General features: G+C 40.7%; 1 protein-coding gene and 1 non-coding gene across 2 annotated transcripts in view; one reads left to right on the top strand and one right to left on the bottom strand.

Moving 5' to 3' along the window:
- LOC111869603 (aromatic-L-amino-acid decarboxylase) overlaps positions 1-6694 on the top strand; it is a 32742-nt gene extending 26048 nt beyond the window's left edge. The window contains exons 9-12 of the mRNA XM_023861252.2: positions 771-888; positions 2696-2786; positions 4096-4296; positions 6105-6694. Coding sequence (XP_023717020.1) covers positions 771-888; positions 2696-2786; positions 4096-4296; positions 6105-6413 — 719 coding nt within the window. The 3' untranslated portion in view covers positions 6414-6694. The remainder of the gene's footprint in view (positions 1-770; positions 889-2695; positions 2787-4095; positions 4297-6104) is intronic.
- Positions 6695-18627: 11933 nt separating this feature from the next.
- Trnap-ugg lies at positions 18628-18699 on the bottom strand. Its single transcript has one exon. It is a non-coding gene; the product is annotated as a tRNA-Pro (tRNA).
- Between the last annotated feature and the right edge of the window lie 5081 nt (positions 18700-23780).

Genomic DNA, 23780 nt, shown 5'->3' with positions numbered 1-23780 from the left:
GCATGAGATAAACTTTAATCAATATGCTGATTATATCCATAATTCTTTAATAAATTTCTTTTCACCACAAAGAAGAGGCCAGCTCTGGAGTTTTTACAGGTCATGTCCAATTGATACAGGGGCTATTTCCCCGAAGACAAAAGGATTAGAGTGTTAAGTTAACCACTAAATTCCATCTGGTGCATAGATTAATAATGCGTGGAACTATCATTCTACTACCGCACTTTATTTTAATTGTGTTAAGTAAACTTATATAGAACAGAGTATAAGATAGTGTAGGCATACGTTGGTCTATATGCTATTTCTCACACACACACACACACACACATATATATACGAGTAAATGTATATACAGAGTGATTGAAATGTGAATAATGTGGAATATTCTGTAGTAGAGATTTGAATCTTCAATAAATATCTGAAATTTCAAAAGAGCTGAGTTTGGAGGACAGGAGAAGATAGCGAGCTTGTTGATGCATGTCTCCTACAGTAGTTCTCAAGCTTTGTCAGACCGCGGCCCGGTTAATTCTTTTTTCTATAAGACGATTACTCGGAACGAGGCGCGGCCCGGCGGTTGAGAAACACTGTCCTACAGCACAAGCTGGAGGAAGCACTGTTGATATAACAAGAATATTTACAAATTGCTACCCACACACGTGTGAATAATTTAATCACCCTGTATATAGTTGCTCCATACTTAGTTCAGTTATTTCAGGTGCAATATGAGGCCACAATATAAAATCCGAGACTGTGTTACTGTACTGTTACAGGATCTGCGTTCATATGTCCTGAGTTCAGACATCTCATGGCTGGGGTCCATTACGCGGATTCTTACAATTTCAACCCACATAAATGGATGCTTGTAAATTTCGACTGTTCTGCAATGTGGTGAGTTTATCATAAATGGCAACTCTCGATTGTTGCAAGCATTCCCAAGAATGAAGTCTAGTACATCATGCCACTCTATCAATCCTGAGATAGTTTCGACAAATTAACCTGTCGTGGGGTCCACGTCTCACTCATCTGTGAAATATTAGGCTTAGTTGGAACAACTTTACAATTTGCATAAGTATAGTTTGCGATAGAGGTACGCGGTAGCGTAGTTGGTTGAGGGGCTTTGTTATAAGCTGTAAGGTCGCGGGTTCAAGTCCCGATGAGGTCATTGGACTTTTTTCAGGTGACCTTATCCTTCCAGCCGCACTAGGCCCTGGGGGTTACTCAGCCTCTAACAGAAATGAGTACCAGGAAGTAATTAAATAATTTTTCTGGGGAGTAAAGCGCGGCAGGAGCGTAAGGCTGACAACCTTACCGTCATCTTTGAACCGATTGTCTAGGTAGTGTGGGACCCTCAACGTCTCACAACCCTATGGGCCTTCACTGCCTGGTACAGGGATAGCGTTATTTTTTTTTTACTTTTTTTTATAGTTGGCGATATTTTAAAACAACAGTATAGTGAAGATCAAATTTCTTTGAAATAATCCAATTTAGATTTGAAGGAATCAGTCATTCTCAAAATCTATCTGGCTACTGTACAGGAAATTCTAAACCATATTTCATTAAATTCATCATCATTATCTTCATGAATTAGGTTATGTTTGGTCTGCTTCATTTTGAAGCGTGTGGGTGCCAATCAGAGTGGCCGCGCGGTCTAAGGCATGAACTGTCTTCGCTCGGTCGAACACTGGGATCGTGGGTTCGAATCTTACTCTAGACATAGATGTCTGTGTGCGTTTATTCTGCGTTTGGGCCGTCCTGTGTGTAGGTAGCGGCCTTGCGACGGGCTGATCCCCCATCCAAGAAGTCCTACCGACTGTCTTAGTACTCGTATTCAGAAACAGAAGTGAAACAAAGCGTTTCACGGATGCCCTATGCTCCAATTGGGAGCGACAGGAAAGATAGAGAGGTGTATGTGTCCCTCCAACCGTGGGCGCCGTACGTTTCATTGCCTTCTAGGGCTGTGTGTTAAAAATGTATTTACAATTCGTTTGTCTTCCATACGTAGAACTATATTTTCACTGGTATTTGGATTTTTTAATTTTATTATGTAGATCAAAAATATTCAGATCTTTCTTAATTTTAGTATTTTCTATTTTGTTCCTCCCTGTATACACTCAAAATTGTCAACTCTGCAGCTTCAGCTCTCCTTAGCGTAGTCGGTATAGCGATTGGCTACGGGCTGCACGAACGAAGGGTCAGATTTTGAGTCCCGGTAGGGTCAAGAATTGTCTCCGCGTCATCCAAACCAAATTTTGGGCTCGTCCGAACTCCTATCCAATGGATACCGGGTGTTCGTTCTCCGGGGATAAAGCGGCAGAAGCGTGAAGCTGGCCACTCACCTCCAGCTAGTGCTTAGGTCAAGAAAATTTGGATTTATACATCCACTCCCCCATACGTCTTAGCGCTTAATTAGTTTCATTAAATGTTCTTATCATTGCCGATATCTATTCATTTTCATTCTAAATATATTTTTCACTGTAATTCCATATCATAATTAAAACTATTTATTTGTTCAATTATATGATTATCACAATTTCATTTCTCACAGTCATCTTTTCTTTTATAACCATTACCCTTGTTTTAGTATAATATTAAAATTATAGCTTATTTTGTTATATTACTGGATACAAATAAATTTGTCTCCCAGTGGAAAGATGTCTTGCATTCTTGTGTGAGGAAGCATCTATCCTGTTCCCAGGGTGAAGGATAGCCAGTACCTGGTGGAGGCCTTTAGCGTCGACCGAATCTACCTCAAGCACCAGCATCAAGGCAGAGCGCCGGACTACAGGGTACGTTAGATTAGTTTCTCTTAGCTTCTTGGGGTGGGGTGGGGTGAGACTGAGTCCACTTGGTACGTCGGCCACTGATTGGCCTATTGTATCAGCCCTGGATGATAGATGATGATGAATGTGGATCAGAGGGTGGAGTAAGAATTAGCAACGGAAACGGAAGTATTCAGAGAAAACCTGCCGCAGTGCCACTTTGTCCACCATAAAACCCACATGAATTGGCCTGGACTTTAACCCGGACCGCCGCAGTGGAAACCCGGCGACTAAACGCCTGAGCTATGGCACGGCCCTACGCTAGATTACCTGACGAATACAGGGTGATTGGTACTTGGGTTACTTAACGACGGTACAAAATTACAGAGGTTATTTCTTTAGCTCTCCGTAGGTTGGTAGGTTAGTCTGTTGCTTAGCGACGTTGTCGGTATCCAGACTACATGGCTTCTGAAAACAAACAAAACAAACTTCGCGGTTTTAATCCGCAAGTGAACTATACCGACCGAGTGACCGCCGCTTGTCGGCGAAGTTAGTGCCAACTTTAGCGGATAGAGGGTGTCGCGTGGTCAGGGCAACGAATCCCCACGGCCATTAATTTCGATTTTCTAGACCGGAGCAGCTACTTCCTTGAAACAGCTCCACAATTATCCTCAAGAGGCTGAGTGGACCCCGTTCCGGATCCACTACTTCTCAGAAAATATGGTAGCGCCGGGAATCGAACCCGGGGCCTCTGGATCTGTAACCAGGAACTCTGACCGCTAGACCACAGAAGCGATCACAAAGTCTACACAGCTATAAATATTTGGGTTTGGTTTATGAACGTACGTATATATTACTACATTAAGAGAAATTTTTTCTTCATCACGCCATGGCAGGTCCTCAGGTATGGAAGACAACTGCGAATGCATTTAGTAAGTAGTCACAGATGGCCTATGAAGAGTGGTCCCCAGTTTGGGGGTGACGGGCTGTAGACTAATAAATCCTCACCATAAAGGCATAAACAACAGCATGTTAAGAAATGTTTCGCATAGGACCTCGGGCTTGAGCTCTGAAAATGGGTAACGGTTTCCTCTAAACACGGTAATGAGCCTACGGGGAACCTGATGAGTAGCCGAGAGAGAGTTTTCAAACTGGAAAACAGAAGCGCCTGCTTTGCTCCATTTCAATTCTAGTCCCTACTGAACACTGAAGTTATGACGAAAATGGCGACCGGCACAGGAACGGAACAGCGAGGACTCGGTGTGCTCCACATTTAAAAAGGTCTGACTCTGTTGCACTGTTCCTAAGCTATCCATTTGGCTGATATTCTCTGCAGCACTGGCAGATCCCACTTGGTCGGCGGTTCCGGTCTCTTAAGCTGTGGATGGTTTTGCGGCTGTACGGGATCCAGGGGCTCCAGCAGCACATCCGACGGCAAGTGAGCCTGGCACAAGAGTTCGAGACCCTCCTGCGAGGAGACAGCCGCTTTGAGATTGTTACAGAGATAAGCATGGGTCTCGTGTGCTTTCGCCTCAAGGTACATTCTGAACAGACCCTGATCTGAGGTTTACACAGCTGTGAAGATGCATATTGTGGTCTTCTGGATTGTGACATCTTCCTATTAGTAATGTCGCGGAGTAACCTGCTGCCTCCATCTTCAGGATAAAATTGTGTAGACGATATCATAGCCCAGAATACCACAATATGAAAGATACTGATTTGTCTAATTAAATTGGTTAGTTGGAAAACAGAAACATTCCTGCATTCCCATCAGTGGAAATATTTCCTTTACAAAATTAATGGATTTAATTGCAGAAATGTCTGGCAAAGCATTTGCTAGCATGGGAGGTCGCCGTGTCTATCAGTCTCAAAGCACACAATAGTGCGGCCTTCTCAAAAAAAATACTTTGATAAATTAATTTAATTGGAAACACGATCAACTGGTTACACGGAATCTACGGTCATTTCAGATATATTTTGCTAAATTTTAACGAAAATTAAAATTAATTAAAATTTATAATTTTTGAGAACCAGACACTTAATTGCCGATCTAAGGTCTATGGCATGAGCTCTCTTCGCTCCCTCGAACGCTGGTGTCGTGGGTTCGAATCCTACTCGAGGCATGGATGTCTGTGTGTGCGTTTATTTTGTGTTTGTGTTGTTCTTTGTGTAGGTAGCGGCCTTGCGACGGGCTGATCCCCCGTCCAAGGAGTCCTACCGTCTGTGCATAGGATGAAGAAAGTTGAAAGTCAACCGACGTCTCGGAGGAACACGTAGCCTCCAAATTCAGTGTTGAAAACTAAGCCAAGTAATAAACCAGCCTGAGGCAGGCAGCAAACAGAGCAACTCCGAAGATGTAGACATGTTCCTCTGAAACGTCCATTGACTTTCAACAGACCACATACAATTTCTTTATTAAAACCGTCACAACAGAACAATATTAAGGTCAGTGTCTAGTTTGGCACTGCTACATGTTTCGGCTATTAAAAACCATAATCATGCAAAATACATGGCTAACATATATACACCACTGAACTAGAATACTAATAAATTGGATACAATAATATTAATTATATTAAAATATTTGACGTTGAAATACAATAAATTAGATTATATAAAACAAAAGTTATAATATAAAACGAGAATAAAATTCTTCGAGTGATGTTTTACATCATCGAGTCAGTCGTTGGTTTTTGTGATTTTGTTGTGTTCTCACGGACAAATTGGAGTATTCTATACTTTATATATATATATACGCGGTAGCGTAGTTGGTTGAGGCACTATGCTACAAGCCGGAAGGTCGCGGGTTCAAGTCCCGATGAAATCATTGGATTTTTATCAATTAACCTAATCCTTCCAGCCGCAGTATGGCCCTGGGGTCGACTAAGCCTCTAACAGAAATGAGTACCAGGAATTAATTAAATAATTTTCCTGGGGAGCAAAGCGCGGCCGGCGCGTAAGGCTGACAACCTTACCGCCATCTTTGAGCCGACTGTCTAGATAATGTGGGAGCCTCAACGTCTCACAACCCTATGGGCCTTCACGGCCTGTTACAGGGATAGCTTTACTTTACTTTTTTTTTGGTGGGGGGGGTATATATTGACTTATTGATTTGGCTAAGGACAGGGACAAGTGGCGAGCGCTTGTTAACGCTGTGATGAACATACCATTACATAAAAGTGCGGAATTTCTTGACCAGCTGAGCGACTATTAGCACTTCAAAGACTTAGCACCATCGAATTTGTTGCTTTTAACTAGAATATAATAGTGATTTTTTATATCAGAGTAAACATAATAATTAGAGGCGTTTTTTTAAGATTTTTTTTCCATATTTTATGTCCTCAGGGTCCAGACTCACTCACGAAAACACTCCACGATCGTCTAATGGCACGTAAGAAGATCTACATCATCGCTGCTACGTTCCGAGATAAGCATATTCTTCGGTTCGTTGTGTGCAGCCGCATGTCAGAACCACGGGACATCGCGTTCGCGTGGGAGGAGATCCGTGGACAGGCCGACCAAGTCCTACTCGGTAACAACACCGGCAGTGACACGCCCTTGTCAATCCACAAGACATACAGCCGCAGTAAGACTAGGAAGGAATGTCCTAGCAACGAACTCAAAGTCAACGGAATCACAAGTGGACAGGCATAATTCAATGAATATATCACTATAAATTGACTCGCAACACCGTCCAGTATGATTGATTAATGAAGATTTTATTTCAATTTTTCATTGTACTTAACATGTCTCGGTCGGATTGACCAACTTCAGAGGGACGCAATCAACATTTAGGAAACCACTATTACAATATCATTAATACATATAAAAAATATAATAAAGTTAAGGAACTAAGAAGAGCAAAACCTTAATAAGGAGAGTGATAATCAGGAAGGGACTGCCTCTGTGGTCTAGGGGTCAGAGTTCGTGGCTACAGATACAGAGTAACAAGTTCGCAATACACAATGAGAACAAGACTCATATAGAGGAATAAATAAATTTATAAGGCGTTACCAAACAAATAGCTCCTCAATTATCCTCACGAGGCTGAGTGGACCCCGTTCCAGACCCACTACTTCTCAGAAAATCTGGTACCCTCGGGAATCAAACTCGGGACCCCTGGATCTCTAGCCAGGAACTCTGAGCACTAGATCACAGAGGTGGTCCCTTGGTTCTAGTTTTAACAAACTATTCTTATAACTTTACTTTTAAATAAATTAGTTATAGTAACTCATAACGTTCCAACCACTTTCTGTACTTCATAATTTTTTTTATATTAATGACATTGTAATAATTGTTTCCTAAATGTTGATTGTGCCTTCTGAAGATGGTCAATCGGACCGAAACATGTTAAGGACAATGAAAAATTGAAATACAATCTCTATTTATTAATCACACTGGACGGTATTGTGAGTCATTTTATGCTGTTGCTAATGTGACGGACCAGGATGACTGAAGTCAAGAATATCTGACTGTCTTTTAGGTTCCGTACATACGCAAAATTGCGCTTTTATCGACTGTTGAAGCTAATTATTAACCGGTTAACCTTGTCCAACCGGGTGTTTACAAATGCAAGGGATGATTTCATCATTCATGACTAGACTTGATGTTAACTTTTGCACACCACTATCACTGAATCCATTAAATGCAAAAAAAAATCACCATTTATGAAACTACTTCATGGCGTAGTGCTTAATTAGTTAAATACAGACTCAACTTTATCTTTACCTATGAATTATTATGCAAAACTGAGTCAGTCAGTAAAAGAAAATTGTTCTGGAACTTCACTGATGGCAACGGAGGATATCTGTTTAAGAGAGGTGTATATACAGAAGTCATATAATCACCTTTTAATATTATCAACCCACAGATTAATCAATGTTTACTCATTCATCCTTATGAAACGAATAACAGGAACATTAATGACAAACATTATTTTTCATTCATTTCCGAAATCGTTTCAGCTTCATTTCAAAAGATTTGCGATCCCTAAATATGTCAAAAAAAATGCGTTTCTATTGACGTTTAAATTTGTTACTTAAGTCAGTTAAGTTTAGGCTGAGACCACATAGCAATTCAAAGGATGTTTCTCATCTCTAAGTTCGGTCACATCTTTGCCTTTCTTATTCATGATAATTTGTCATATATTTATATTTCTAGTTTTAAAGCTAAAATGCTTTCAGTATTTTCACAAGGCTGATCCACTCGAATTCTGTATGATATATCACCTTATTTACCGTTAATTTCAGCAAAGAAGATTTAATCTGCAGATGATTAAGATCATGAGATTCGAAAAGTTCACAATTGATATCATAACATTCGTAACATGATGTGACTGTTAGTTGATGATGCAGTGAAGTTATATGTAAAATCTTGGTTTCTGTTTGTTAATATCATGCCTAGTTTTACCAATAAAATCTGTTATGTATTTCCAATCTCACATGGGATGCCGTCTTTGGTAAACCTTTTCAGTTCGGTCCACTACAGCTAAAATTTCTTCATGGCTTCACACTCTCAAAAACAAATATTTCATGTTGTTGTGTCATGTAAACTTTTAAGACCTGTTAGTTCTTCGACCACCTCAAAAAATTAATATGCCTCAAAATGTTAATTACGAAACATGGTCGCTTATGCCGTTACTCTTATCCAGCAAATACTTTTGCTTTCATTTAAATAAGTCACCATTAGCAGCTTCATTTCGTCACGTCATCGTTACAGGGGATAAATTTAAAGAATTAAAACCGGTTTCGTTCTACAGACAGTGCGCTCTTTTTGCAAACATCCTCTTACGAACACGCCATCCGGAAATGTTTGCTTTCTTTAGCCAACAAGTGAGCAATACGATAACTTCCTGCATTGCAGAAGAACCCTCGGTGGTTTTTATTCTGAAGATATTCTGTTGTTGACTCAACCCCATTTTTCAAAGAGCCACTTCCTCCCTTCTCAGAATTTCAATACTGTTTTTGTTTATATGTTTGTGCTTCAAACTCTAATGTTCAGTAACATCAGCTTCTTTGTAACTGTTTCACTAGGAATTAAAAACAAATTTTCTCGTTCATAGGAACACTTTCGGTCTAGAAAACATAAATTAACGGCCGTGGGGTTTCGCTGCGCTGACCACGCAACACGCTCTATCCGCTAAAGTTGGCACTAACTTCGCCGACAAGCGTCGGTCGCTCGGTCGGTATAATTCGCTTGCGGACTAACACCAAGGAGTTTTTTTTTTTGTTATAGGAACACTAACTTATCCGTCTGTCCACTTCCCTTGGAAACTTCTATACTCAGAAGACACTTCACGTTTTTATAAAGATATTACCTAAGGTGCTTTGTTTATTTCATCCCACGTTTATTTCATTATGGACAACACGAAATAACTAACTGTCTGCTTACATTTAAAACACTATGTGCCAAATAATAGAACTCGTAAAACTTTCTAAAGAATGAAATTTCCGTCTGACAAGGAACTGCTGAAATTCTAGAGGAAACTTCGAAGATAGCGCCAAATCTGAGCACTGCATTTCTGTCACAGAACTGAGAAGTGCATTTTCCTTCCCAAGCTACGTGGCACATGTCGTCTTCTTCTTTACTGGGGCTGCAACTCTGCGTGCGTCTTGTTCTCCTCCGTGGCTTCGTAACAGTGAACTTCTCTGAGGTGGGGTCATTAGCCTCACGCTCAACCCCTAACATGGACGACCAGGAACCACACTTCGTCTGACCCCTACCCTTTGACCTGTCTGGAATGGGTGTATTACCAGGAGCTTACGCTCCCGCCAGCACAATTTTCCGGGTGACTTGCCGTTAATTTCGGTTTTCTAGACCGGAGCCGCTATTTCCTTGAAATAGCTCCTCAATTATCATCACGAGGCTGACTAGATCCCGTTCCAGACCCACTACTTCTCCGAAAAAAAAAATCTGGTAGGACCGGGAGTCGAACCCGGACCTCTGGATCTGTAGCCAGGAACGCTGATCACTAGACCATAAATGCGGTCGATTGGCTATATAGCTCCATCATTTCTGACGTGGGAACTAAGAGGAGATGAGTGGTCAGATTCACACCCCGTCCGTTTTTACACCCATATCCACTGGATATTTAAACTGGGTGGGCCCCAGAGCCGATCTGCACAACGTGGAGGAAAGCTTCCCCTACCGGGAATCAAACCCCGGCAGTTTAGCCTGTAGCCCGTCCCTGTACCGACTGTGATATTCCGACTCCTTCGAGAGGGTAGATTTGCTGCACACAAATGTTGGGATAGTTCCATAAATTAGGCCACCGCCACTTCCTTCCACATCCTTTCCCATTCATTATGCACTAATCATGGAAAATTAGGTAAAAATTTTCCCGCCCAAGTAGTTTCCGATGCCTCCGGTAGATGGGGAAAGTATCGGGTACCACTGCCAGTAGAGGGGCCGAACTCGCTGGCTGAACAGGGCTGATAGCAAGCACCAGTACCGGAAGGGTATGGCGACTGGTAGAATATCAAAGGGGGACGTACAATAGATCAATAACTGGTCGCGGTGCATGGGGAAACCCACCCCCTCCAATAATGAATGAATGAATGAATGCACTAATCATCCTACCATTTCATGTTACAAAGTCTGAATGACCGAAACCTTACGTAAATAAATCATAAATAAATAAATATGGTTTTAACAGCATAACTGCTAAGATGGTAATTTCGTTCATTGGAGAATCCTGCTCTGCCTGATCAGTGCTCCTGACTTTCTGCATGCGAAAACAGCCTGCCTGTCTGCCTGCCTTAATCACTTACAGGGGAAAGTAAGAACCAGTGGCCACATCACTCCTTTTTCCCCCACGGCAATGGCCCAAGAATTGCTCTTATTTACACTACGCGCGCTGAATTCCAACAGCAACGCAAAACCGTTCGCCAGCTGTCTCTCCCTTTTGCTGCTAGCGGATGACTAAGTGGTCAGTCCTGAGATGTTAACTCCATAAGCAGGGGAGGGACACAAAGACATCCCTTAGCAAGGTCCGGGGTGTGAAATACAGTGTATTTTGCTATCATTTCCACTGATACATATTTTACGCCTCACAATACACCTCCTATCACTTCAGTCAACTGGTCTTTGTCATGTAGGCAAGATATTTTCTCTGGATTCAAGAAGCGGTCTCTCATATCGAACCTGAATACTAACATTACGGACCGTATTCCAAGAACTTCATTTGCAGTGATCTGTATTGATCAGAAATGCGCAGGAACCCTCTTAGGATGGTGAAGAAGTGATGAAGACAAATGCGAAGAAGTTATGAAACTCTTAGTAATCACTAATCACGTTTCGCAATGATCAAGAGCAACATGAAACTGCATACAAGCGACAGCCTTAGTTCTCATAGCGTCATTCAGACAGATTATGCTGAGGCTAGCAATTTTGTGGAAAATTATTTCTGATGATAGTAGACAAATGTTTTAAGCCGGCGTACAATTTATACCATATATTTCATACAAGAACAATGATAATGTATATACATACTTACTTACTTACTTATGTAGCTGAGCCCTTCTTGAGAAGATGCCAAATCTGCAGGTACTCAAGAATTTCCCAGCATTTTATGTAACCCAAAGCTTCATTACCATGTTCAAAAGAGCCCTCCACTGGTCCCTATCCTGAGCCAGATCAATCCAATCCATATCATCCCATCCTCTCTAAGATCCATTTTAATATTGTCCACCCACCTACACGATAATATATATACATATATAAATTAAGCAAAGGTATCCCTCTAACAGGCCGTGGAGGCCCATAGGGTTGTGAGATGTTGAGGTTCCCACATTTTCTAGACAATCGGCTCACAGATGGCGGTAAGGTTGTCAGCCTTACACGCCGGCCGCCCTTTACCCCCCAAGAATATTCCTGGGATTCATTTCTGTTACAGGCTGAGTCGACTCCAGGGCCACAGTGCGGCTGGAAGGATTAGGTCAATTGAAAAATATGAACCTCATCGGGATTCGTTCGCGCGACCTTCCGGCTTTTAGCGTACTGCCTCAACCACCTACGTTACCGCGTGCCCCCTTATATATAAGTAAATATGTATAAACGTGAGAAGGTTGCCATTGCTGAATTCGTAAAACTGGCGAAGAAAGTAGTGGCGCACCACATGGATATGAGGCAGCCTTCAGGAATATGAGCTTCGGTCTTATTGTGTTAGACGAATTTGAGGGCTGGGAAAGAACGTCATCTAAAGGAAAAACTTCAGAGAAGGAAAATGTGTTACATATTGATCTAATAATAAAAAGAAAAATGCATACGTATGCCACATATCAGGGTATCTGTATGCATGAGTGTCACAGAAAATGCATATCGTTCCTGAAAAGAGGACATGGCAATCATCAAGAAGACAACCGTGAAACCAAATGTGATCCATGGATGGATGGATGGATCACAGGTTGTTCGACAATGCTGTAAAAACTGCAGAGGTTATTTAGAACCGACTGGTATGAACTGATGGTTGCGTTCGGTAAAATTTGACGGATTGGGGAGGAAGCTGTCGTGACGTATTTCAATGTGCAATCCTGTATTTGATTGGAGGCAGGGCAGTTCGCGTCCAGTCGACAGAAACACCAGGCACCCACCGAGAACAAGCCAGAAATTTAACCGGTTGATACAGATTTATTGGTATTCATGTCCCGTGTCGAAACGGCTCGTAACAACGAAATTTACCCTACTTTCTTTATTTTTAAAGATGAAAGTAGGCTTATGAAATCACATCTCTCACTGTGTCTCTATGTATATCCCCCTTATTAAATTTTGAGGGGCTCAAACAAGCTTCATGAAACTTATTACGTGTTTCATGGCTGAGCCCATCTCAACGGCGTAAGCATAAATCCCTCCCATCAGTAACACCAACATTACATCCCCTCAAATTTCTGAGGCAAAATCTTAATATTGCTTGAATGTCTGCTGAAATCTTCACGAAAATTGGTAAGTATATCACGCGCAAAGCCATCTCAAACGAGTACATCACAAGTCCCTCCCATCAATAATATCAACACTGCAGCCTCTCAAATTTCAGATACAAAATCTTGATATTGCTTGGAGGCCTGTACCAATCTTCATGAAACTTTGTGTGTATGCTCTCATCAGCATATATCATAACTCCCCATCACCAGTAATACTAAGACTGTCGAGATAATTGCCTTAATATCACTTACACTCCTGAAACAGTCGTCATTAAACTTGGTATATACATGCCATGCCATCTGAGGGAATCTCAACGGCATATATTGTAAATTCTTCTCATCAGTATTACCAACACTGCAGCCTCGCAGATTTTCGAGGCAATAAAATTAATATTACCTGAATGCAGAACCAATCTTCATGAAACTTGGTACGTATATCATGCAATCTGAGGACATCTCAACGGCAACGGCGTACTTCATAAATCCCTCCCATCAGTAACACCAACACTACAGCCTCCCAAATTGTGCCGTGTTATTGACCTCATTACTCATACATAAAAAAGTTTTCTTTCTACTTGTATCAGATAATCAATTCACAGAGAAAGTAAAGTAAGCGATTAGTTCTTCCCAGAACTTATTGTTTATTGGGTTGAGAATACCAGTCACAGATGATAGATGATGGTGATTGTGGAACAGTTGGTGGAATGAAGATTGTCAGGGGAAATCGAAGTACTCGCAGAAAACCTGCCCCAGCGTCATTTAGTCCACCACAAATCCCACATGACCTGACATGAGATCGAACCCGGGCCGCCGCGGTAGGAAGTCAGCCATTAACCACGCGAGCTATGGCATGCCCAACTGCTTAGCAGTTTATTTCGTTGTAGGTTCTTCCGTATTTGCAATAACAATATATAGATGCAACTCAAAATCGAATTTAATTGACCATGTTTTACTTACTATACTGATTTTAATCAAGAAAGAGTGAATTGTTTACGGGACAGAAGAAACACTAGCGCAATTTTCGCCATTGTCTTTCTGCTACTGGGTTCGCCTGAAGTAGCCATAAATCGAAAACTATTAATCAAGTTCTATTGTAGATCACCTGATCCATATTTAATAAAAACATATATAGTCAACGTCGCATTGTTTCATGACCAGGGAAATTGTTCATAATACGTGTATATTTCAGATCCGGTCTAGAAAACCGAGATTAACGGCCGTGGGTATCCGTTGCGCTGACCACGTGACACCTTCTATCCGCACTAACTTCGCCAACTTTAGCGGATAGAGGGTGTCGCGTGATCAATTCAACGGATCCCCACGGCCGTTAATTTCGGTTTTCTAGACCGGAGCCGCTATGTCCTTGACAATTATGTTCACGAGGCTAAGTGAACTCCGATCCAGACCGACTACTTCGCAGAAAAACTGGTAGCGTCGGGAACCGAACCCGGGACATCTGGACCTGTAGCCCGGAACTCTCACCACTAGACCACAGAGGCGGTCACTTTCATAGCTTAAAGTGTAAAATTATTGCTAAGCGTGAGTGTAATATTGTGGAGGAAATGTCGATGTACTTTTAACCTCGAAGAGAGGGGGAGGTGAGTGTTCAGCTTCACCCACCTGCATAATTAGCAGAGGTGTACTCATTTAAATTTCAACAGCAGATCTGTGAATACGTTCACTAAACATACAACACTGTATTAAATTGTACTAATGTAATATACTCTGTAATGTCCACTCTAATTTTTGCTGATGGAGTATGGACTCAGTTGCTAGTCGCCGCGTAAATGTACAGTGTCTCCTGTCCTTGTTCATTGAATTCAAGTAACAAGGCCATTTGGACCGATCCTAAATTAATCAAATCATATAATCAGAATATAATTAACTAACTCCATGGACCTAAATCCTTCTTGGGAATCTAACAGTTGCTCAACCATACAAGAAATTCTAAGATTTTATGGAACCACAAAATTCATTAATGTATTCGCAAGAATCAGTCACTGGGTTCTATCCTGAGCTAGATAAATCCAGTCCACACCCCATCGTATTTAACTGAGACCCATTTTAATATTATCCTCCGACTTACGTATAGATCTTACTGGTAGTCTCTGTCGTATATTTATTCCCAGGGCCCAGACTACCTGACAAGGAGACTCCACGAACGTCTAATGACACGTAAGAAATTTTACCTCATTGCAGCTACTTTTCAAGACAAGCACATCATCCGGTTCGTGGTGTGTAGTCATGTGACGGTGTCAAGAGACATCTAATTTGTCTGTCAGGAGATACGAAGCTAGATCAATGAAGTATTCAGCGACAATGTTGACTGTGAAGAAGAGACGCCTCCTCACAAGGAACAAAATGGCGTTAGGAAAGACGCATCCGTGATTACCACGGAAATAGGATTAACAATGAATGGGACCAGTGATGAGTCCGAAATATATCCTGTAAGCTAGAAGCACAGATATATGCGCGAGGATATATGCGTCGGAGCAGGCAAGGAATCTCTCTTACCTAGCAGCTGAGATGGAGTAAAACTGACTCAGGATGAGGCAGTTGTAATGTCCGATGACAGTATTAAAGAAGTCTCGAAGAGAAGGGAGACTGGAGCCATTACGAGTATTAATGATCATATTCAACAGGTTGTTAGCGGCAGTGTTAGCAGCGTTAATGACAACTACAGATGATGGCAAACACAAGCCGTTCTTTCACAAAAAGACAAAATCAGATGAAATGTAGAGTTCATCCATTATGTAACCAGAAGGCTGGGAAAAGGGAGGGGGATTATGGGCTCCAAATTTAGAAACCAGAGTATATGCTTTGTCTTTAGAGTAGTGTCTACGGTTACCCAGAACGTGAGACTCTGTCAATTGGTTTTCAAATCTCAAGAAAGAATATAAACCTCTGTTTATGTAAGTATTATACATTAATAACAGATAGGTGTTTACCTTCCTGTATATATCGGGTGTCCGGATGAAAGTTATCCAAAATAAAAAAATTATATCTCGCAAAGTAATTGTCATACACGTATCCGGTTTATGTCATTAGAAGGGGAAAACCTGTAAGTTTTCTTTTCTCAATGCCCGGCTTACACGCATGCGCCGCCACATTTCTGCCACCATGTTAGGAATCACGTGGACAGAGAGATGGCTGGGATATGAATTGGCAGAGATGGACCAATCGCTTGGCCTCCTAGGTCGCCACATTTAACCCCAGTCGATTTTTTCTTGTGGGGTTACGTGAAGAACATTGTCTACCAGGTTAAGATCAAAGATCTGCAACACCTGAAAGTCCATATAAAGAATGCTGTGGCTATGGTAACACCAAACATGCTGGATCGTCTGGGCCGCCGAGGTGGGAGGCCAGCGACTAACCGCTTGAGCTATGGCACGGCCACAAGACATTCTTACTTCAAATGAGATTTCGGCACGTTCCGCTTATCGAGTTTATTTAAATCTGTGTTCTCGGTGACGGAGACTACTTCAACCAGTTTTTCCCGCGATTTCTGCCGCAACTTCGATTTGTACTCGTGATTGTTAATCGTACTGCAGCTGATACTTGTTCTTCCCCTAGCTCTACACCATTCACTTGTACTTCTACGCCCCGTACCACGTGTGCTTTTGGTAAAACTAAACCCTGGGCGTTAAGTAATCGCAGTTACAAAAAGTGAACGTTGCCGTGTGCCAGTTGCATAAGCGTCATTTTGTTATTCATCGAGTACCAATGAAATTAATAAATTGAAAACGTGGTTATCAATTAAGAATCGAACTGTTAGCGACAGCCCAATTCACAATGTTCTGATTTGTATAATTCCTTGACATATAGTGCTTCCACTGAGCTTCACACGCAATGTTTCCTGAGATAAATTTTTGTTCTATTGAAATTATTAATTACTCTGATGAGAAACGATCGTGGATACAGAGGGTTGGCGCTTGAATGGGTCGGATGCAGAAGGCGTGGCATCCAATGCGAAAGGCTACAGAATCTTACTTAAAACCGAACCACCCCAGTGAAAACTGCTTGCACTTAGGAGAGCAATATCGGCGTAGGTTGGTAAAGAAATGCCATATACAATTCAGCCATCCAGGCAAATTAAAACAAATCAAGATACATACACATGTGAGTCATGCAACCGTGTGTAAAAGACAATACTATTGGCTGCAATATAACTCCGGGAATTTGCCTTTAACAAAATAAAATAAAATAAAATAAAATAAAGAGCAAATGTTTTGCGCGTTCACAAGGCTCTCTTTAGCCAATGAATCAAATTACTTCTTTACACTGATCTAAAAGCGCATCAGAATGTTCATTTTTTTCCTTGGCACTACAGCCCCAGTGGGCCTACCTCCATGAACTTCTCCGTTCACTTCGGTTTTTCTAGATCTTACACATTCGGGTGATCAGCTCGTCGCAAGGTCTCTACCTGTATTCAAACACAGAAAAACGCACACACACGCACACACACACAAACTAAACATCCATGCCCTGAGTGGGATTCGAACCCACGATCCCGATTTCCAAGCGAGCAAAGAGTGAATGCCATCAGAATGTTCTTACTACTACGTAATTAGACGTACTGGGAAATTGGCTGGGTTAGTCAGTGGTATAATTCTGAGTTATCTGGTGTGCATTTCTGAATAGCAGATATAAGTACTTGTCACTCAATTTTAATATGTATAATGCTCGATTCAAGTCGGTTTTGCTCAGGGAAATCCCCCAGGCACTCACTGGACTGCAGGTTAGGTGGGCACGAGCAACGGTCTAGACCAGTGGGGAAGAGAAAAATCTCTACTCTGATTCTCCGGTCATTCAACCCGTAGCCTAGTCATCACACAGACTAGGCGCAGAAAGAAAAATAGACTATTAACACGGATCTTAGTGAAAATATGTTGTTGGAACGTGAACTGAACTACACGGGTTCCGTGACAGACATTCAAAGAACCTTCGGGTTTCTTATCAAAAGAGCAGTTTTTAACAAGGGTTTATCGGCTGCTCAAGAAACATCAGTGGTACATAATAATAATAATAATAATAATAATAATAATAATAATAATAATAATAATAATTAAGAAGTCGACGAGGAAGAAAGACGAATGGCTGCCCTGAGATGAAATATTTCGGACGTCTTATGGCTGAATTATTGAAATGAACGTGGTCTTCAGAAGTCTTGCGTACCTGATTCGCGTATTTTGTCGTTCATTGCTGGGTAATACTTTGGTTCTGGGAAGATGAAACTTCCATCCGTCTTCAAAACAAGTAAACCAACTGGAAAATTTCACTATCTGTTCGTTTCTGTTGTACTCTTCTCCAAGTATAATTAGAATGATCAAGTCAAGGAGGATGAGGTGGGCAGGGCATGTAGCACGAATAGGGGAGACGAGGAATGCGTATAGGATATTGGTGGGAAAGCCAGAAGGAAAGAGACCACTGGGAAGACCAAGGCGTAGGTGGGTGGACAATATTAAAATGGATCTTAGAGAAATAGGATGGCATGGATTGGATTGATCTGACTCAGGATAGGGACCAGTGGAGGGCTCTTGTGAACACGGTAATGAACCTTCCGGTTCCATTAAATGCTGGGAAATTCTTGAGTAGCTGCAGAATTGGCGGCTCCTCCTGAAGGGATCAGCTCCATGAGTAGGTAAGTTTGTTGCTGTTGCTATCAGGAATTTCTCTATCGACACCTCACGCCTGAATATTTTTCCTTGTCGGGTTTGACAAGTTGAATATACGAGTATATCGAGTGTCCATGTAGAACCAGCTTGCTCTGCTATCTAGACGGCAACCTTGAAACTACTTGGGGAATGCACTGTCCGTTATGTACATATGGATCATTAAAGTGTGCTCTAGTACTAGATGAATAAACACAGGTTAAATACTTCCGCGACACCATACGCTGCACAACCCACCGTCCCTCTTATTTTTTTTTAGATCAATAAATAAATAAAAAAGGGCTCGTCCGGGATTTGAACCCGGGACCTCTCGCACCCAAAGCGAGAATCATCCCCCTAGACCAACGAGCCGCACGTCTTGTCGACTTTGCCGAGCAACTAGAACTTAAAGAACAAGAAACCCATACTGTTTTCTTTCTTTTTTTATGAATATTAATATTCAACCGTGTCATAATTTAAAGATTTTCCCGTTATTCTGCAAGCCAAAACTCAATGTCTTTATGATGACGGAACGTTCATTGATGTGTTCACAGAATCGTGTCACTGGACTCTATCCTGGACTATACATCAATTCCGTCCACTTTTCTTTACATCCTTCACTCACTCATACCGATCAAACCCTCTTGAGAAGCAGCCAATTGTTCAGCTACTCAAGAAATTCTCAGCATTTTATGGAACCCGAAGATTCATTACTGTGTTCACAAGAACCGTCCACTGGTCCCTGTCCTGAGCCAGATCAATGCAATCCTTACCATCCCATCCTGTCTCTCTAAGATCCATTTTAATATTGGCCATCCACCCATGTCTTGGTCTTCCTAGTGGTTTCTTTCCTTCTGACTTTCCCACCAATATCCTACATGAATTCCTCTTCTCCTCCATTCATGCTAAAAGCCCTGCCCATCTCATCCTCCTTGTCTTGACCATTCTAATTATACTTGGCAAAGAGTACAAGTTACGAAGCTCCTCATTATATAGCATTCTCAAACCTCCTGTCACTTCATCTCTCTTCAGTCTAAATATTCTCCTCAACACCCTGTTCTCAAACGCCCCCAGTCTACGTTCTTTCCTTAACGTCAGAGACAACTTTCACACGCATACAGAACCACAGGTATTATAGTTTTGTATGTATGTTATAATTTTTATGTTTTTGGACAGCAGACAAGAAGACAAAATGTAAGATTTGAGGCTTTCACGGCGGTGACTATGAAGAAAGCAGTCTTCTGAGATTTGGCACATAGACACGGTGCCAAATCCCAGAAGACTGCTTTCTTCAAGAAGACAAAAGGTTCTGGACTGAATGGTAGCAAGCATTGCTTGAATTAAGTCTCTCCTTAGTGTCATCCTGAATCAGGGTTTAATTTGTTACCGTCGTTCCCAAATATCTGAACTGTACCACATTTTCAAAACATCTGTTTCCTATCTTTGTGTCATGATTTTGCGCTGCATTCTGATGAAAAGACTGCAACATATACTTAGTTTTCTCTGTGTTTACTTCTACACCAACCTCCTTACTTGCGTCAATTAAAGTTTGTGTTTTAATTTATGACATCTCTATTATCACTCAGTAGATTCACATTATCAGAATAGACTAACTGCTGATGTGTCCCATTTAATTTCGGTCCCACCTGGTTTTCCTGAACCTTCCTAATGGCATATTCTAAAGCAAAGTTGAAAAGTTGTAGCGATAAAGCATCTCCTTGTCTTAGACCATTCTGGATAGGAAATTTATTAGACAAATGTTTATGTATATCAACTTTACTATACATTTCGTTCAAACACACTATCATACAGCCTAACTAGTTTCGTGGGTACCCCAAACTCTATCAGAATATTGTACAATACTTCCCTCCTAACTGAATCGTAGGCTTTCTTGAAGTCTATGAATAGCTGACGTATACTGTCTCATTATACTCCCAATTTTTTTCCAGTACCTGATGAAGGCAAAAGATCTGATCAGTAGTTGAGCTCTTATGTCGAAACCCACACTCATGATCCCAAATAATTTCATCTATTTATGGACTTAATCTTGAGAGTAGAACATTGCATAAAATTTTGTATTTGTATGAAGTTGATAATGGTAATTACTACAGTCAGTTTATCACCCTTCTTGTGAACTGTTACAATAATAGACTTCTTCCACTAATCAGGAAATTTTTCCTTATTCCAAATAGAATTAATTAGCTTATGGACCTTAGAATATAATATTTCATCACCTATTTGAATTAGCTCTGCCAGAATTTGTTCACTACCTAGCGATTTATACCTTTTCAATTTCACAATAGCTCTTTCAACCTCAAAAGGACTAGGATCAGGTACTAACATCTCAGCTGTATGTATTTCTATCTGCCTAACAACACTGACCCTATATTTTTTTTTTATTGTTAGTAGGGTGGGACTAAGTCCCTTGCACTGCAGCCACTTCTGGCCTATTGTACGAGCCTCAGATGATGGGTGAGGGTGATTGTGGAGCAATTGGTGGAATGAAGATTGGCAGGGGAAACCGAAGTACTTGGAGAAAACCTGCCCCAGCGCCACTATGTCCACCACAAATACCACTTGACCAGACTTGGGATCGAACCCGGGCCGCCACAGTGGGAACAGTGACCCTATGTAAATTCAATAACTGAGAGAAGTAGTTCTTCCACCTACTCAAAATGTTGTAGGAATCTGCAAGCAGATCACCGTTCTCATCCTTCACTAAGTTACTGCTAGGTTGGTAACCCCTCTTAAAGTCATTTATTCCCCTAAACAAGTCTTTAATGACCTTGTTCTTATTGTTCATTGCAAGCTCATCAGTTTTGTCTTTCAGATATTCCTTCTTTTGTTCCTGAAATGTCTGCTAGTTTCACGTCTTATATTGTTCAGATTATGCACATTTATTTTGCTTCTATGTTGTAACCACGGCAGTTTGGCTTGTTTCCTTCAGTCTAAAAATTTTGATCATCCTTCATAACCATGGCTTATGCTTCTTCAATTCGTAACAACCTAGACTCTCTTTGGCTGAAATTTTGATATTCTCTCTCAGTTTCCCAAGCTCTATTAATATCCAACTCAGTGTCTAAGTTTTCCAAAGCTGAGAACATATTGGAGATATCAACATGATACTGCTATGAACCTCTTTGAGATTTCAAGACGATACTGCTCTTTATCCTTTACCCCATTTAATTCCTTTGGATTGAACCTCTTCACATGAAATCTGTTCATTGTTTGTTTACTAACTGGCAGTCTCAGCCTAAATTTTGCCGCCACCAGGTAATGCTCAGTATCACACTCTGCTGCCCTGAACGATCAGATATCATGTACACTTGAATACCATCTCCTATCTATCAAAATATGGTCCATTTAGTTGTGCATTTTTCCATCAGGAAATGTCCAAGTACATTTATTAATGTTGTGATGTGGGTACGTTGTACTTTTCGCAATAAGGTTTTTTTGATGTGGCAAAGTTTACTACTCTAACCCCATTATCATTACTAATTTCATGCAAATTCTCATTCCCAGTTGTTGGTTTGAAAATATCTTTCCTACCTACTTTGGCACTGAAATATCCTAATAAAATTTTCATGTGGTATTTAGGGAATTTATGGAATTTATTTATTTATATGTTCATTGCAGTATTCACTTTATCAATCTGTTAATTCTCTGGTATACAATGGGAGATAAAAGCATAAAGTTAATTGTTGGCTACAAACCTAACATGATTGTATACTTATGAGTACACAGAAAAATCTTAAATATTTATAACCTTATAAATATAATTGCATATGGTTCTCTAGTTGCAATATGGCACACATTCTCAAGCATTCAGATATTATTTACAAATGCAGATGCTTTTCTGGGAACAAATCTAATGAAATGGACACTGAATATTAAATCTGTGTATTTCTAGTCATGTAAGTCCATTATTTCAACTATAGGATTTAACCCAGGCAGAGTAACTTCAACCATCATAGTACAAGATTCCTACAGCCTGCGAAGCCATTAAAAATATCACTTGCTTATTGAGATCCATGATGAAGAAATATTAGAAATGAGCTTGTCTTTTCAGAGTGATGCCTGTCTTAACCCATCAGTACATTTTAATTCATTGTGTGTCTCTAACATTGTTTGCATGTCTAACTGGGTTTAAAGTTAAGCAGTACTTGATATGGATTTGAAAGTATACAAAATAACATGATAATACATTTTCATTGTTAAATTGCAAAAAGAATGTTTGAAGATGATAATGTAACCTTTAGTAGTGTATGGGATTTTAATATGTCCATTAGAGAAATCAAGAACATAAGGTAAAAAGTAAAGTTGTTACTGTGCTTAACTAATTAAGCACCATACAGTTAAGACATATCAATGAGGGGAGGTGTAGCTGCACCATTCCTGACTTGGCACTACATAGAGGTGAGTTATCTGCTTCTCACCCCAGCTACTTTACCCAAGGGGAAAGAGACCCAGCACCTCTGAGTGAGCCCCAGAGCCAGTCTGGATGTTGTGGAAAAGAGAAAAATACCTGCCCCTGCTGGAAATAAAACACTGTCATCTCACTGGCTGGGCTATCCATGATCATAAAGTCAACAACATATTTTGGTAAAATTAAGTACAACAAGTTCAGCAATAGCATTCCCCACATTTAACAACTGTCAAAAACCTGTACTGTTCATACTTCCGGTTCATCATAAAATTTGGTATGATATTCTGAAGTAACTCAAAAGGAAAGTAATCAAATATTCCTCAGTGTCATTTCCCAGACTACAATAATATTCATAGTCACTGTCATGAGTACCCCATATCTCATATAAATCAGTGTTGAGGGAGAATTTTTTATATTATCATAACAGTGGGTACGAACACCGGTTTTCCACCCTTCCCACCAATCCTGACACATTACTAGTGATAAATTATGGCAGTAAGTAGGGCAAAATTTGTCAGATACAACTATGGAAAAATACTGACATATTTCACTCATTATAACATTTTCTTTGCATTTAAAGTAACCAGAATATTCCTCTAGACTTACCATTTATTATCCAACCATGAATGCGATGGTAAGTAGTAACAAAATGTCATTATTCAAGAATTCATCGAAATTGTGAAACTTGAATGTTTAGCACCTTCACACGCACCTTCTGTCCAACCTCATCCAGTACCATACACTATTTCTCTATGCCATACAATAATGTTATGTTCATACCACACTTTGGTCCCCCACATGATTTAATTTCGACAAATTTACTGTCTGAACTTCAATCCTGGTTGATAAAATAACCAATATTCTGCTCATATTCCCCCCATTCAACTGTTAGCTAATGATCATCCATAAAACTGTAAGGTAAAATTGTCCCTTTGCTTAACTACTTAAGCACTATGCCATGAAGGCGTACAGTGGAGTGGATGTATAGATCCATGTTTTCTTGACCAAGGCACTAGCTGGATGTAAG

Source organism: Cryptotermes secundus, unplaced genomic scaffold (assembly GCF_002891405.2).
Source record: "Cryptotermes secundus unplaced genomic scaffold, Csec_1.0 scaffold689, whole genome shotgun sequence".
In the NCBI taxonomy this organism is placed as follows: Eukaryota; Metazoa; Arthropoda; class Insecta; order Blattodea; family Kalotermitidae; genus Cryptotermes; species Cryptotermes secundus.
The sequence above is the reverse complement of the archived record's forward strand: the minus strand, read 5'-3'. Positions and strand labels throughout refer to the sequence as shown.